Consider the following 17,008-nt stretch of genomic DNA (forward strand, 5'->3'; position numbering starts at 1 on the left):
TCAATTGATGCATAATCTACAAGAAAAATTGATCATTGATGTATAATCTAATGATTTTTCAAACACTATTTTACCAACTACCACCGTTTTAAAATTACATAAATTTAATTAAAAAATATATTTTATTTGATTAATTATTTTTGTGCGTTCATACTTTCGACAACACAATAGTACCTCGCAAGACTACTAGTACTAATACTATGTATTAACTAAATTATAAATCAATTTATGACTTACTAGATATGATGTTGCTTTTAACAGATATTGAAAGCAAGTTAGACATGGTATTCAAGAAAAATGAATATAGTCTAGCAATTAATCCTGGTCAGAATTTACAAGCAGATGTTGTAGCTACTTCTGAAGTAATAAAGAAAATATGGGGATAATCTACATACATACTATCGGTCAAACATTTTATACCTTCATAAATTAAGAAAAGTAAAATAAACCCTCCCCTCCAAAATCCTCCATCCAAACATACCCTTAGACAAAAACTAAGTAACTCAGTTCAAATCTCAATTGATAAAAAAAAAATAAAAAAATCTGTTTATTCACATCATAACAGAGGGAGGTAAACCTTGAGTTACACAAATCATCAAACACTTGATGCTCAATTTGTAAAACACACGAAATCAACTAACCACTATAACTACAACTATCAAGCAAAATTTCTAAATTATTACGAGAAGAAATGTCACAATTAAATGAACGGAATACCTAATAATCGATATTAGCTATTATTTTAAAAGTAATAATGTAGTATAATCTGATTGATTAAATGTAATGAGAATTATTAATAATATGTAACAAATTACATGAGTGTTGTTATTGTGGGATTTTTGAAGGAAATGTGTGTGAGAGAGTTTATTAACTTTATATTTACAAATATAAAGATGCTTATTGTATTCTTACATTCATTACCAGTTCCATACACAATCTTCAATATATCTTGTGGTGTTCTTGGATATACCAACGAGTTTTTGTCCCCAACAAGGATGTTTCTTAAGACTCTACCCTCAGCATCTTGTTCTTTAGAGACCATGAGACCCTCATCTTTAAAACCACCATGTCCTAATTTATTCCTAAGTATTGAAATGCGATTGGTGAACTCTGCAACACTCAAGTGATAAGGTTGTAATAGAAGAAGCTCTTCGTATAGCAATGTTTGAATAACTGCATCTTGGCTCGACTCTACTCCCAAAAGACTTGTAACAAGCTGTTACAATACATGCAACATTAATATGATTAGCAAACTCAACAGTTTTTTAGGCCCATAGTAAAATATTAGAAGAGACATTTTTAAAATGAATATAATAATAATAATATTTAATTATAAATATGTATTTTTATGTTTATAATTTGCATATTTTGAAAAACAATATTATTATTATTATTATTATTATTATTAATTTTAATTTTAATTGTGTATACATTATACAACTAATACATATGATTAACATAATGCATACCTATAAAAAAAATTGTTTGAAGTAAGTAATTATTTGTTCAATTCTAAGTCGTTATTAGAATCAATTTATTTTTATTTTTAAATTATCATAAATAAAAATTGTAATATGAAATACATGGATCAATTTTGTGACGACAAAAACTAGGATGCGAATAAATAATCACTTTGTAAAATTTTGGTAATTTATACAGAATAGATATAGTCGAAATTTATATGAGGACCTAAATTTAAATCTTAAATAATCTAAAAAAAAAAAGAGTGTTAAAGCTCTATATCACTTACTTTGAGGTAAAATAGACTCTGCGTATAATAAAATCAATTTAATAACATGAAAAAAAACAAATAATACATTAAATGGAATAACAAAATCATAAGTTCGTAAATAAAATGCATCAATAGGATTACTAGTATATATCTACGTTTTGATAAATATTTTTTGTTTAATTTGAAAAGTTTTCAAAGATTGAGCTTGAGATTATATACCTTCCTTGAAGTAGTATTCTGCAAGAGTGGACTGGCACCAACATAGTCGATAAGACCAATATAAGGAATTACATAAGATGCCAGAAGAAAATTGAGATCATTGGCATAGGGATCAAAAGGAGGCACCAAAGGTCGACCAAAGGCACTATCCATCACCTTGGCAAATGATGATGTGCTTAGTTCTAACAAAGGCCTAGGAAACCCTTTTACTGTCCAACTTGTTGTAAACCAAATTGATAGATGATATCCTTTATAGTGGGACTCAATTTGGCCAATTTTGCACCAATAGGAGGAGGTCCATCCACCCTCTGCTAACTTTGGAGCAACTACATCGAGTCCATGACCCAATGATCCATATAAAAAGAATTTAGCTTCTAAATATTCTAAATTAAATAAGATCAGAATCAGAATCTGATTGTTGTTGTTGGGAGATGGGTGTAGAAGAACAAGACTTTGGGGTCAAGATGAGAGAGGCAATTAACAAAAGAAAATGGAGGTAGTGACTCTTGAAACATAATGTGGTGCCATATTTAAGGTCATTTTATGGTGATATGATGAATATGTTACTATTTTTATTTTTTTATTTTATAATATGGTCACAAAATGCACTTATATAAACTAATTTTTGGTTCATGCATTTAACAAGTTTGTGCCACGTAATAAGATAATGTTATATAGGCTTATCACACTATCTATTAATCAATTGACTATTTACTTTATCTTATTAATTATATTTCTTTTTTTAAAATCTTATTAACTTTCCTCTTTTTGCATCATCTTTATATCATTTCTTCGTTTCCTAAAAAATCAAGCATGGACTCATATGTTATTTTACTACTTTCACTATTTTATTTTGTTATCTTTTGTAATTGTAAAAAAGAGTGGTTTAAAAAAAAAAAGTCAAAATAATATTTGGGAAAGATAATAATTGACCCACGTGTTAGTCAAAAAGTCTAATAACTTAAACCAAGAGAAAAGGAAACACTAAATATGCTTGATTTCGAAAATTGTTCAAGAAATATAAAAAACTTTCAACAACCATAGCAACCTTTTAATTTTCATAAAAATTATTTAAATAATTAAGGCTTAATTGCAGTTTTGGTCTCCCTATTTTAACTGAATCGCAAAAGTAGTCCCCCCATTTTGTTTCTCCCCAGTTTTGGTCCCCCAAGCAGAATTTTGGTCCAAAACTTGATGAAATTTCATTTTTTTTTGCATTTATTTAAGTCACACAATGCCTCAAGATCTCATTCGCAACAATTGTACCTGAAATATATGATCATAAATGATGTAGTACGGCTTTAAAAAATAAAATTTCATCAAGTTTTGGACTAAAATTCTGTTCGGAGGACCAAAACTGGAGAGAAACAAAATGGAGGGACTACTTTCGCGATTCAGCTAAAATAGAGGGACCAAAACTGCAATTAAGCCAATAATTAAATGCATGCAAAATTGAATGTGTGCTCAATTTTTGTATTTATTGAAAGTTGAAAGCTTACTCGGGGGATTAAAAATATAAGACATGCAATCAATTGTCATTGTGCGATCCGCTTTAAATTTTTCTTTTATATGTTTCATCAAAATTGTTAGAGATTTTCTATAAAAAAAAAAAGTTATTGAATATTTTGTTATATATTTTAGTTTTAAAAAATAAGTGTCTTTTGATTCTTTATGTTAGCAAACTGTCTAAATTTTATCTCAAAAATTGTATCAAATTTTCTATTTGTAATTTTTTTTTTGGTACTTTGGCTTTTAATTTTTTTTTCTTTTATTAAGTTAACTCCATGGTGTATTGTTGGAGGGGTACATTAAAATCTGAAATACTTGTAGATTGTTTTGTGGCAATGTGATTATTGTTTAAGAAAATTGGAGATTCGTCTAATGAATAGCTGAAGAATTTTATTGATATTGTAATGTTTAGATTTACGATAATGATATATATACAATTACAATTTTCATATATCTATTCAACATTTTATTTTTTTTCTATTTCTCTTTTGCTATTATATTTTTAATATATTATATTTATTATATCAATTTTTTTATTTCTTAAAACTCAAAGTATAATCACCGTATGAGTGTACTCCAAACATTTGTCTTAGTTTTATTATGATTTTTTTTAGTTTTATTATGATTTGGTTTTGTTATACAACCAATTTCATTATGTTTAAGAATTTTATTGTAATAAAATATGTTATTTTAATATTATAATTTGGTATTAATATTTTACTATTGTTTAAAACTAGCTTGAATTTTTTATATTCAAATATATGAGATATGTTGAGTTTTTTCTTATACGTTTTTTATATTAGCTATTTGTATTTTTGCGGAAAGTTGGCGTTGGATTGCACAAATATTGAATAAATATATATTTAATAGTTTAAATTACATGAATTTAGAATATGAAATATAAATATATACTCTACAATTCTTTTAAATAAAAGTTTATTATTATCTAAAATAAAAATATAATTTATTATTAATATAATTTGTCTTGTGTGACGTACGAGTTACACACTAGTATATTTAGAAAGAAAAAAAAGATACAATTGAATTTTTCTTCAATTACTCTTATTCTATTTATTGACACCTATTTAAAGTCAAGTAAATAATACTCTAACACATCTTTTATCTATCATATTATATATTAACCATTTTGACACACTTTTTTTTATTTTATATCACACTATTTATTTACCAATTGACTATTTACTTTATCTTATTCATTGTATTTCTCTTTTTCAAATTTTAAATCTTATTAATTTTCCTATTGCATCATCTTTCTATTATTTTGTTCGTCACTCCTAAAAAATATAAAGCACGAACTCTTATGTCATTTTACTACTTTCACTATTTTATTTTGTTATATTTTTTAATTAATATAAAATTCATGTTTCAATTATTTTTATTTTTACGAAGAAATAAACTTTTGAAAATTTATCTATTTTTTTTATAACATCAAGAAAATTTAGTCAACCAAATGTGTATATATATAAAAAAAGAGATATAATTGAATTTTTATTCTATTTATTGACACTTATTCAAAATCAAGTACATAATACTCTAACACATCTTTTTATCTAAGATACTATATATTAATCACTTTGACACAGATTTTTAATTAACTTAATGTAAGTTTTTGTACATGGATTATTTATTTTAAAATAGTTCAATTTGTTTTGTTTGATTTATACAGATTATGAGAGCACTATGCTCTGTATTTCGTGATGAAGTTTTAAATTTATTATAGTAAAAACAGTTTAAAACAGACCTCTCGCACTCTAAGTGAGAATCATACCACTAGACCAAATGCCCATTGTTGGTAACGGTTATCGATACGTAAAGTTATTTTAATGTTTAATGCTTTTTTAAACGAATTTTCTATATATGCAAATTGTCAAACCTATCATTACTCATTTGTAGTACTTTACATATAATTATATCCAATAATTGATATATATTTAATTGGATTGTTTTACAAATATATTTCATTGAATTTATGAATTAGTTTTCATGTATATAGCTCATATATTTTGTTTTTTGACATATAAGATAATTTATTAATTAAATAACTAAATCCGGTGCAAAACATCTTAAATCAATTGTTATCATCCAATCAAATTTACATACAATTTTTCCTCCAAAACATTTAATAGAAGTTAGAACTGAATATAATTCTATATAATATTTTTGTTCTTATTTATAGATGGAATGAATAAGGACTCGGACTATTATTTAAATAAAATAACTAAATTCCTCAAATTTCATTAAACTTAAATTTCATAAACCATCAACTACCAATGTCAGAGCTTTAAACTATCATTTAAAATAAAACTATCATTGGAAACTGGCATTAGTTGAACCCAACGACACCATCTGTTGAAGTAAATGACATTCTAGACGAAGGCCTGAGTTGGTTGGGGGAGTGGGTGGGTGGCTGTGATTAATTAATAATCATTAATCAAACAAAATTCTCTTTATAAAATACAATAGCATGGGAACCTCAATCTAATAATCGGATTTCTTTGTTTGTCCAAACACTACACCACTACAACCATCACTTGCTTTCTCTAAATTTTCACCATTTTCACCATGACCAAATCATTTGTTTCCCTTCTGATTTTTTTCTTTCTCCTTCTCAATGCAGGTAGTTATATATTTGAATTTCATTTTATTACTTTAGATACATTGTTCATTGTATACATTGTTCATAATTTCAATCTCTCTTTATATACATTGTTCATAATTTCAATTGAAAATTTACTTATATAGATACTATGTGCAAATGATTTTTTTAAATCTAAATTTCAATAGTGGAATCTATTTCATCAAATAAACAAATTTTCATTAATGCTTTAAATTGCGAAAAACTTTACTATTTTGACCCTTTTAGATTCTAATTTGTTAAGATTTGATTGATTTTGAATAATTTTACTTGTGCGGGAGGGAATTTGAAGTTTGTTAATGGAATGGTAAAATATTAAATTCCTTAACATTATTTTGTGTTGAATAGAATTAATTAATTTATGAAAAATAGAATTAATTTGTGTTGAATAGAATTAACCAAGTAAGCCATTTATTGAATGTTTAGTTTTAGTGCACATTCACGTGCAAAGTCTTCAGCAAGTGAACGTGTACTGAAACTAAACGTTGAATATGTTTGCAATATGTTGGGTGATTACAAGATTATTCAATCAGGTGGATCATGTTTCTACCCCAACCCACCATTGAATCATGCCTCTGCTATAATGAATCAGTATTATGCAAAAAATAGAAAAAAACCATTGGAACTTCAACTTCTCTACCTCTGCTCTCATTGTTCTTATTGAACCAAGTAAGCCCTTTATTGAATGATTAGTTTTAGTGCACGTTCACGTGTGAAGCCTTCAGCAAGTGAACGTGTACTGAAACTAAACATTGAATATGTTGGCAATATGTTGGGTGATTGTAAGATTATTCAATCAGGTGGATTATGTTTCTACCCCAACCCACCATTGAATCATGCATCTGCTATAATGAATCAGTATTATGCAAAAAATGAAAAAAAAAACCTTTGGAAATGCAACTTCTCTACCTCTGCTCTCATTGTTCTTACTGAACCAAGTAAGCCCTTTATTGAATGATTAGTTTTAGCGCACGTTCACGTGCGAAGCCTTCAGCAAGTGAACGTGTACTGAAACTAAACATTGAATATGCTGGCAATATGTTGGGTGATTGTAAGATTATTCAATCAGATGGATCATGTTTCTATCCCAACCCACCATTGAATCATGCATCTGCTATAATGACTCAGTACTATGCAAAAAATGAAAAAAAAACCCTTGGAACTGCAACTTCTCTACATCTGCTCTCATTGTTCTTACTGAACCAAGTAAGCCCTTTATTGAATGATTAGTTTTAGTGCACGTTCACGTGCGAAGCCTTCAGCAAGTGAACGTGTACTCAATCAGAACATTGAATATGCTTGCAATATGTTGCCTAGTTGCAAGATGATTCAATCAGGTGGGTCATGTTTCTACCCCAACACACCAATAAACCATGCATCTGTTGTAATGAATCACTACTATGCAAACAATGGAAGAAACCTTTGGAACTGCAACATCTCTAACTCTGCTCTCATTGCTCTCACTGACCCAAGTAAGCCTTTTTTTATATATAAATGGAACATGTAGCCTTAATGTAAGTTTTTGTACATGGATTATTGTTGTGTTAGATGGGATTTTGAAATAGTTCAATTTGTTTGATTTATACAGGTTATGGGAGCTGCAAGTATGCTTAGTGGGAATGGCTACGGTGGAAGAAATATAGATATTATATTGTTGCATAAGGATTTTACTTAATTGTTTATCAAACTTAATGAATTTTACTAGGATCGTATCTCTGAGATACTTTATTTTATTTAAATAAAAAAACTGAAGTTTGCTTCATATATATATATATATGCCTTTGTATTTCGTGATGAAGTGATTAATGAAGAAAACGAGGCATTCCGAATACCAATTGTTGGTAACCGCTATTCATACGTATTATCTAATAATTTAACGATGTCTGCCTATTTATCAAAAAAGAAAAAAAAATATGTTTCTACCCCCACCCACCATTGAATCATGCATCTGCTATAATGAATCAGTACTATGCAAAAAATGAAGAAAAAAAACCCTTGGAACTGCAACTTCTCTACCTCTGCTCTCATTGTTCTTACTGAAACAAGTAAACCCTTTATTGAATGATTAGTTTTAGCGCACGTTCACGTGCGAAGCCTTAAGCAAGTGAACGTGTACTGAAACTAAACATTGAATATGCTGGCAATATATTGGGTGATTGTAAGATTATTCAATCAGGTGGATCATGTTTCTATCCCAACCCACCATTGAATCATGCATCTTCTATAATGAATCAGTACTATGCAAAAAATGGAGAAAAAAAACCGTTGGAACTGCAACTTCTCTACCTCTGCTCTCATTGTTCTTAATGAACCAAGTAAGTCCTTTATTGAATGATTAGTTTTAGTGCACGTTCACGTGCGAAGCCTTCAGCAAGTGAACGTGTACTCAATCTGAACATTGAATATGCTTGCAATATGTTGCCTAGTTGCAAGATGATTCAATCAGGTGAGTCATGTTTCTACCCCAACACACCAATAAACCATGCATCTGCTGTGATGAATCACTACTATGCAAACAATGGAAGAAACCTTTGGAACTGCAACTTCTCTAACTCTGCTCTCATTGCTCTCACTGACCCAAGTAAGCCTTTTTTTTATATATAAACGGAACATGTAGCCTTAATGTAAGTTTTTGTACATGGATTATTGTTGTGTTAGATGAGATTTTGAAATAGTTCAATTTGTTTGATTTATACAGGTTATGGGAGCTGCAAGTATGCTTAGTGGGAATGGCTACGGTGGATGAAATATATATATATATATATATTATATTGTTGTATATGGATTTTACTTAATTGTTTATCAAACTTCATGAATTTTTCTAGGATCGTATCTCTGTGATAATTTATTTTATTTAAATAAAAAAACTGAAGTTTGCTTCATATATATATATATATATATGCCTTTGTATTTCGTGATGAACTGATTAATGAAGAAAATGAGGCATTCCGAATACCCATTGTTGGTAACCGCTATTCATTAATCAAACAAAATTCTCTTTATAAAATGCAGTAGCATGGGAACCTCAATCTAATAATCGGATTTCTTTGTTTGTCCAAACACTACACCACTACAATCATCACTTGCTTTCTCTAAATTTTCACCATGACCAAATCATTTGCTTCCCTTCTGATTTTTTTCTTTCTCCTTCTCAATGCAGGTAGTTATATATTTGAATTTCATTTTATTACTTTAGATACATTGTTCATTGTATACATTGTTCATAATTTCAATCTCTCTTTATATACATTGTTCATAATTTCAATTAAAAATTTACTTATATAGATACTATGTGCAAATGATTTTTTTTTAATCTAAATTTCAATAATGGAAATTATTTCATCAAATAAACAAATTTTCATTAATGCTTTAAATTGCGAATTTTTTTACTATTTTGACCCTTTTAGATTCTAATTTGTTAAGATTTGATTTATTTTGGATAATTTTACTTGTGCAGGAGGGAATTTGAAGTTTGCTAATGGAATGGTAAAATATTAAATTCCTTAACATTATTTTGTGTTGAATAGAATTAATTAATTTATGAAAAATAACATTGTCTTTGATTTATTAATGCAAGAAGAATGAAGCAAGTTGGTGTGTTGCAAAGCCTTCAGCAAGTGAACGTGTACTCAATCTGAACATTGAATGTGTTTGCAATATGTTGGGTGATTGCAAGATTATTCAATCAGGTGGATCATGTTTCTACCCAAACCCACCATGCCTCTGCTGTGATGAATCAGTATTATGCCAAAAATGAAAAAAAAAAAAAAAACCCTTGGAACTTCAACTTCTCTACCTCTGCTCTCATTGTTCTTATTGAACCAAGTAAGGCCTTTATTGAATGATTAGTTTTAATGCACGTTCACGTCTGAAGCCTTCAGTAAGTGAACGTGTACTGAAACTAAACATTGAATATGCTGGCAATATGCAGGGTGATTGTAAGATTATTCAATCAGGTGGATCATGTTTCTACTCCAACCCACCATTGAATCATGCATCTGCTATAATGAATCAGTATTATGCAAAAAAATGGAAAAAAACCCTTAGAACTGCAACTTCTCTACCTCTGCTCTCATTGTTCTTACTAAACCAAGTAAGCCCTTTATTGAATGATTAGTTTTAGCGCACGTTCACGTACGAAGCCTTCAGCAAGTGAACGTGTACTGAAACTAAACATTGAATATGCTGGCAATATGTTGGGTGATTCTAAGATTATTCAATCAGGTGGATCATGTTTCTATCCCAACCCACCATTGAATCATGCATCTGCTATAATTAATCAGTACTATGCAAAAAATGAAAAAAACTCTTGGAACTGCAACTTCTCTACCTCTGCTCTCATTGTTCTTACTGAACCAAGTAAGGCCTTTATTGAATGATTAGTTTTAGTGCACGTTCACGTGCGAAGCCTTCAGCAAGTAAACGTGTACTGAAACTAAACATTTAATATGCTTGCAATATGCTGGTGATTGCAAGATGATTCAATCAAGTGGATCATGTTTCTATCCCAACACACCATTGAATCATGTCTCTGCTGTTATAAATCATCTTACAATCACCCAACATATTGCGACTTATCTGCCTCTGCTCTCATTGTTCTTACTGACCCAAGTAAGCCCTTTTTTTTACATATAAATGTAACATGTAGGTTTTTTAAAAAAATCTATCAAACACTTCATTTTTAAAGATTAAATACTATATTTGGTTATGTGACTTATAACTAAATGTTAAAAATTAAAATTTTTGTGTGTAATGATTTTATTTTTAGGGGTGATATTTGAGGTTGAAAATTGAGTATTTGAATTTTTTTATTAAATAAATCAGTAAGATATTAAATGTAATGTATATAATTCTATAAGGATAGATTTTTTTTTTGGTTCTATATATAAAAATGGAAGTGTAGCATAGCATGTGTTTAACTTAATAATGTAAGTTTTTGTATATGGATTATTTTTGTGTTAGTGAGATTTTGAAATAGTTCAATTTAATTTGTTTTGTTTTGTTTGATTTATACAGGCTATGGGAGTTGCAACTATGCTTAGTGGAAATGCTATGGTGGAAGAAATAAGAAATATATTATCATATTGCACCCTCAATAAAGAATCATACCACTGGATCAAATGCCTCTTATTGATAACCGATCTTCATAGAAAATAATTTTAGTTTAATGTTTAAAAGAATTTTCTAAATATTTAAATTGTCAAACCTATGATTACTAATTTGTAGTATTTTACAAATAATGAATATATATTTAAAATGTGTTTATCGGTACCTTTTAAAATGCTTATAAGGCTTTATGAAGTTGATTTAGTAACCTACTTATGTCACCATTAAAATTATAATATGACCCATTATTAACATATAAAATATATATAAAAACCAACTAAAGGATTACAGAATTAAGATTTTAAAACTAAGGAAAGAATATGTAAAAATATTAATTTATAAAAAAAAAATATATTATTATGTTTAGATAAATTAAACATCCTTTTAGGAAAAAAAAATAAAAAAAAAAATTATTATTGAGTTGCAAGAGAAAAGAGTAATCTTGAAAGAATGAATGATAACAGAAAATCAGAGTTGAAGAGTTGAGAGTCGAACGCAGCAACGTCTCATCACATGGCGAAAATAGCTGCTTCTTCGGCCTCAGCCTCTACATCCACCACCGGGTACCTATTTCTTCTCACTTTCTCTTTATTGGCTCCAACTTTTATAATTAACTCAATTTAAACTAATTAGCCATTTTAGGTTAAACAAACTTAATTTCATGGCGGCATTGTGAATTTCAACTGTGTCTAGGTCTACTCCTCTAGGGGAATTTTTTACAAACAATGTTGCATTGAGTTTTTCAGAAAACTAGTGTTGAGGATTAAATCAAATGAGGGAATGAAGAGATCGTTGCGTCAGACTAAGTCAAGAGAGGAAACCAAAGCAAATCAAAATAAGAGCAAACAAAAGATTGATGCTGAGAAGCCAAAGAAACCCCCCACTGCTTTCTTCTACTTTTTGTAAAACTTCTTTTATCTCCGTCTGTTCTTTGTTTATACATGGTATTGTACTAATTAATCTACCATAGTGACTGTGTTCATTGGAAGTTCTTTTTCATTCTTAAGGGAGGATTTTCGGAAAGAATATCAACAGCAGAATCCAGATGTAAAGTCAATGCGTGATGTACGTATAGAATTTCTCCTACTAATATTTCTTCTAATTTATTTTATACTTTTCATTTCTCTTCAAGCAAGATTGTTTCACACTTCATCATTTTAAATTGTATAAACAACACAAAAGTTAAGTATCAATTTTAAAAATTACGAGTTCTTTAATAGTTTTTGTAACATTGTGCAACCATCATCATTATTATTATTATTATTTTCTTCATCATCATGCAAAGTAATATTCTTCTTCTGTTTTCCTCCTTCCTGCGTTCATACAGATTGGCAAGGCGTGTGGAGAGAAGTGGAAAACAATGACTTATGAGGTATATTTTCCTCCATACTTCTTCCTTCCATATTTAACCTGAATTTTGTTATTATGGTTGTGATGTTTGATGGCTGAAAACTGAGTGATTCAGATATTGGCTCCAGTAATTTTGTCAAAATTGTTTAGAATGTTTGAACTTGATTGATCATGACTTGTTTGAATATGGATGAAAAAGTTTTGAACAATACTCGTGAAGAACAAGTTTTTGTTAAATTTGAAACAATTGGAATTCGTTATGACTATTTTGGAATTTCTAGGTTATGTACATATTTGGAATTTGGCTACTGCAATGCAAAACTGTCTCTGCTGGTTGGAATTCCACGCTGACATGATCTTCAGTTTCCTGATTGATTTAGGGACATGTTTTTTCGTTTTTTATGTTTTATTGGCGTTTATTCTGCTTGTGCTATTGCTGACCGTTCTGCTGTATATTCCAAATCAATATAAAACTAGTTTTTCTCAATTTTGTTTACTGTTTAATTACCTGGCAAAGTGGAGTGGTTCATGTAATTTGTTCAATTAGATCCAAGCGAAAACGAAAAATCACTTTGGTTAGGTTCATATTAATAACATCAGTATCTGACAGGAGAAGGTTCAATACTACGATATAGCAACAGAAAAACGTGCAGAATTTGATAGAGCAACAACAGAGTATAACAAGAAAAAGGTAACCAATCTGTCATATTCATGGCCAGTGAGCTAACTCTTATTTGGTCAGTTATGAAATATACAATTCTGTTATCTGTTGCTTGGCAGCAAAATGGTGAATATGAAGATACCGACGAGGAGTCGGAGTATGATGAGTAAAGCCGTGTTGTCATTTCTTAATTCTTACTAAGAAGGCTCCATCTGTATCAATTGAAACTACTTGGAAGTTGTATATTCAGTTGTAGTCAGCTCTCAGTTTGTCCTTGTGAATAATTATCATTTTCTGTGTCATGTTTTGACTTTTGAGTAAAGTAATTTTGTTAGATGCATTTAGATGCTTAGAATTTCAGCTGTGGGCTTATATGTTGAGTACACTGCTTAATAGAAGATATTCCTTGCATTTCATAAACATATTTGTATTCAATAATATTTCCTAGTTAATATTTTAATAACTTAATGAAAAATGTAATTAAGTTTATTGAAAAATGTTTTGCTAATTTTCTTCAATGCTACTTCAGTTGAATCGATCGGGAGTGTGTGAGTTCTAACTCTGGCTAGAACAATCTTTAGTTAGACTTTCTTTACCTTCATGTTGAATTTAGATTATCGGGACCATTTCTCTTGGAAACCCAAGAATTAAGATCAATTGTTCAATAGTTGAAGTGAAACAAATTAAAATTTCACTCAATTAGCCAACTCCACCCATTATTACTTCAATAGTTGAAGTGAATTGATTATTTCAATTCTTTGACAATGTGGGATCAACATCCACACACAAACACAAAAGTTAGAATTAGAACAAAAGTCTAAAATAGAAAATGAGTAAGAAAGATGTATCCTAGCAGTTCTAAATAAGTCTTAAGGAAGGATCCAATTTTTTTTATTTGTTTACTTATGTAAGTGTTCTATCACTGTACTGTACGCAATTGAGGAAGAAACACTCCGGTGAAAACAAGGTATAGTAGCATAACACCCCTTAAAATCAATTTTGAATTAACTTAATTGAAAAATGTAATTAAGTTTATTGAAAAATGTTTTGCTAATTTTCTTCAACGCTACTTCAGTTGAATCGATCGGGAGTGTGTGAGTTCTAACTCTGGCTAGAACAATCTTTAGTTAGACTTTCTTTACCTTCATGTTGAATTTAGATTATCGGGACCATTTCTCTTGGAAACCCAAGAATTAAGATCAATTGTTCAATAGTTGAAGTGAAACAAATTAAAATTTCACTCAATTAGCCAACTCCACCCATTATTACTTCAATAGTTGAAGTGAATTGATTATTTCAATTCTTTGACAATGTGGGATCAACATCCACACACAAACACAAAAGTTAGAATTAGAACAAAAGTCTAAAATAGAAAATGAGTAAGAAAGATGTATCCTAGCAGTTCTAAATAAGTCTTAAGGAAGGATCCAATTTTTTTTATTTGTTTACTTATGTAAGTGTTCTATCACTGTACTGTACGCAATTGAGGAAGAAACACTCCGGTGAAAACAAGGTATAGTAGCATAACACCCCTTAAAATCAATTTTGAATTAACTTAATTGAAAAATGTAATTAAGTTTATTGAAAAATGTTTTGCTAATTTTCTTCAACGCTACTTCAGTTGAATCGATCGGGAGTGTGTGAGTTCTAACTCTGGCTAGGACAATCGTTAGTTAGACTTTCTTTACCTTCATGTTGAATTTGGATTATCGGGACCATTTCTCTTGGAAACCCAAGAATTAAGATCAATTGTTCAATAGTTGAAGTGAAACAATTTAAAATTTCACTCAATTAGCCGCTTCCACCCGTTATTAAGAAAGCAATATTTCAATAGTTGAAGTTAATTGATTATTTCAATTCTTTGACAATGTGGGATCAACATCCACACACAAACACAAAAGTCAGAATTGGAACAAAAGTCTAAAATAGAAAAGGACTAAGAAAGATGTATCCTAGCAGTTCTAAATAAGTCTAAGGAAGGATCCAAATTTTCTTCACACGTTTTATTCACTACCTACACCACCTTTTGCAACATATATTAAACTACTGTCTATGAGTTTCCACTTCATGTGCAGAGTGTATCTGAAAGGATGTCTTCAATGAATCAGCAATGCTTCTAACTTCAGCTATCATGGCAACCACATCATTTAGTCTGTTAACTGCAGATCCCACACCCTGCGATTCAGAAATGCACCGAACCAAAGTCAATGATCTTGCTGGGAGAAGGGTATAGTAGGTTTATCATTATGATTTCTAATTTACTATTAAAAATTAAATTGGGAAGAATAAAAATCCCTTACCACACCAGCAGCTCCAGCAGTGATAGCCATAGGTGCTGTGACAGCACTTAGCCCAGATGAACACATAACAGGTATCTTAACAGCTCGCGATATAGAATAGGCTGCTGCTAAAGTTGGCGTTGCCTACAATTTCCAGTGATTAGAATTTTGATAATTTAAGGAAGAGTTTGTCTCATGATATGAAATCGTTTCTATCTAAAGTCTCAACAGAATCCTGTGTCTATCATGTTAAATATTTTTCAGACTCTCGACATGATTTATTTATGATGTAATTTCACTTTGATGTTTTAAACCATTTTAATTATTGCCACAAACATTGTTGTGTTAAACCTATACATTCTCAAATTCCAGTAATGAAAATGTAGGCAATCAGGAAAAGACATATTTTTCTGCTTACCTTCTCAATCAAACCTAGAACACCAGACTTAGTAGGATTGGAACATTTGCCTCCCTCAGTTTGAATAATATCTACACCTTCTAGTTCCAATGACTCTGCAAGCTTGACCTGTAGTAAAAGTTTCATATTTTTTTGTTTAATTAAACCATTTTAATATTGATAGTATCCGCATAATTGTGCACTATGGAAGCATAAATGCTGTTTGTAACCTGATCAGGGAGGCTTAGTGTGTGAGGAACAGTGACAGACAAAACTATAGAAGGAAGTATCCTCCTTGTCTCTTTTGTTAGACTCAGAATCTGCATAAAAAGAAGGACCATGGAACCCAAAAAAGAAACAAGTGTAAGCTTTTATTGATTTCTGACAATTGAATCAGTAACAAAATGCTAACATGATACATATATAAATTATTGTCATTCGAAATTCAAGATTGAATACTCAAAACCATTATTTACCTGCTCTGGAGTAAAAACCATTCCTTTCTCATAGAATGAATCATAATTTCCAATCTCAACCTGCAAACGCAATATAATGTTAAGTATAGATCTCATATGGTCCAATGTAAATGGTAATGGTTATTCCATCTTTGACTGCAGCATGAACTTAGAACTGATATTAGAAATAGAAATAGACAAAAATTCAAACCATTAGTGCTCCTGCTTCAACTGCAGCTGGAAAAGTTGCAGGATCTACAGAAGAAACACAAACCTGCAAGAGTGACGAATTATAAAAACTTTTGAGGTCCTTTTCTCTTGCTTCAATTGCTTTGATAATGGAAAGAAAGTTAGATCTTAGACATCTAGAAAATTATAATCATAAAATTAGTTCTTTCACAATTGAATATACATGCAAATTGGAATCAACATGAATGTTCAACATCAACTTTATAAATGATTATTATCACATGACTATATTAAACTTAGCAGATGTCAAGGCATTTTCCAAATCCTCTATGCTTAATCCAGAAAGCATATATATAAGAGTTTAAGGACATTCATAAGAAAAACATGAATATACCGGACACGATGTTAGGCTGATAGCTAGCTTCACCAACTCCGGGTCACATGCAATATCGACG

General features: G+C 29.8%; 2 protein-coding genes, 1 long non-coding RNA gene and 1 pseudogene across 7 annotated transcripts in view; 2 read left to right on the top strand and 2 right to left on the bottom strand.

Annotated features, from left to right (window-relative positions):
• Window positions 1-757: 757 nt before the first annotated feature.
• LOC101510173 (desiccation-related protein PCC13-62-like) lies at window positions 758-2,479 on the bottom strand (annotated as a pseudogene).
• Window positions 2,480-6,121: 3,642 nt separating this feature from the next.
• Window positions 6,122-7,951, top strand: LOC140920977 (uncharacterized). The gene is made up of 2 exons (XR_012163789.1): window positions 6,122-7,588; window positions 7,705-7,951. It is a non-coding gene; the product is annotated as an uncharacterized lncRNA (long non-coding RNA).
• A 3,674-nt stretch (window positions 7,952-11,625) lies between these two features.
• Window positions 11,626-13,593, top strand: LOC101492780 (high mobility group B protein 14). 5 transcript variants are annotated; one of them, XM_004504634.4, is made up of 6 exons: window positions 11,626-11,785; window positions 11,969-12,124; window positions 12,212-12,287; window positions 12,550-12,594; window positions 13,183-13,263; window positions 13,353-13,593. In XM_004504634.4, exons 1-6 carry the CDS (start codon window positions 11,736-11,738, stop codon window positions 13,401-13,403), a joined length of 459 nt encoding a protein of 152 aa, XP_004504691.1. In that variant the 5' UTR covers window positions 11,626-11,735; the 3' UTR covers window positions 13,404-13,593. The 5 variants fall into 5 exon arrangements, with proteins under 5 accessions (XP_004504691.1, XP_004504692.1, XP_012572395.1 ...); XM_004504635.4 differs by having other exon boundaries at window positions 12,230-12,287; XM_027336077.2 differs by having other exon boundaries at window positions 11,649-11,785; window positions 11,916-12,124.
• A 1,465-nt stretch (window positions 13,594-15,058) lies between these two features.
• The window catches only part of LOC101493763 (uncharacterized protein ycf23-like), a 3,067-nt gene continuing 1,117 nt past the window's right edge, over window positions 15,059-17,008 (bottom strand). The window contains exons 3-9 of the mRNA XM_004504638.4: window positions 16,948-17,008; window positions 16,576-16,638; window positions 16,386-16,445; window positions 16,140-16,229; window positions 15,931-16,038; window positions 15,534-15,656; window positions 15,059-15,408 (exon numbers count right to left, since the gene is read on the bottom strand). The exon at window positions 16,948-17,008 is cut by the window's right edge and continues 13 nt beyond it. Coding sequence (XP_004504695.1) covers window positions 15,277-15,408; window positions 15,534-15,656; window positions 15,931-16,038; window positions 16,140-16,229; window positions 16,386-16,445; window positions 16,576-16,638; window positions 16,948-17,008 — 637 coding nt within the window. The 3' untranslated portion in view covers window positions 15,059-15,276. The remainder of the gene's footprint in view (window positions 15,409-15,533; window positions 15,657-15,930; window positions 16,039-16,139; window positions 16,230-16,385; window positions 16,446-16,575; window positions 16,639-16,947) is intronic.

The sequence above is a fragment of the Cicer arietinum genome, chromosome 6, assembly GCF_000331145.2.
Source record: "Cicer arietinum cultivar CDC Frontier isolate Library 1 chromosome 6, Cicar.CDCFrontier_v2.0, whole genome shotgun sequence".
Lineage (NCBI taxonomy): Eukaryota > Viridiplantae > Streptophyta > Magnoliopsida > Fabales > Fabaceae > Cicer > Cicer arietinum.

What these genes read in the sequence shown, in the direction of transcription:
- LOC101492780 (XM_004504634.4), top strand. Translation starts at nt 11,736, where the DNA reads ATGGCGAAAATAGCTGCTTCTTCGGCCTCAGCCTCTACATCCACCACC. An exon ending in ACTGCTTTCTTCTACTTTTT is followed by an intron (nt 12,125 to 12,211) that starts GTAAAACTTCTT and finishes GTTCATTGGAAG; the next exon opens with TTCTTTTTCATTCTTAAGGG. An exon ending in GGAAAACAATGACTTATGAG is followed by an intron (nt 12,595 to 13,182) that starts GTATATTTTCCT and finishes AGTATCTGACAG; the next exon opens with GAGAAGGTTCAATACTACGA.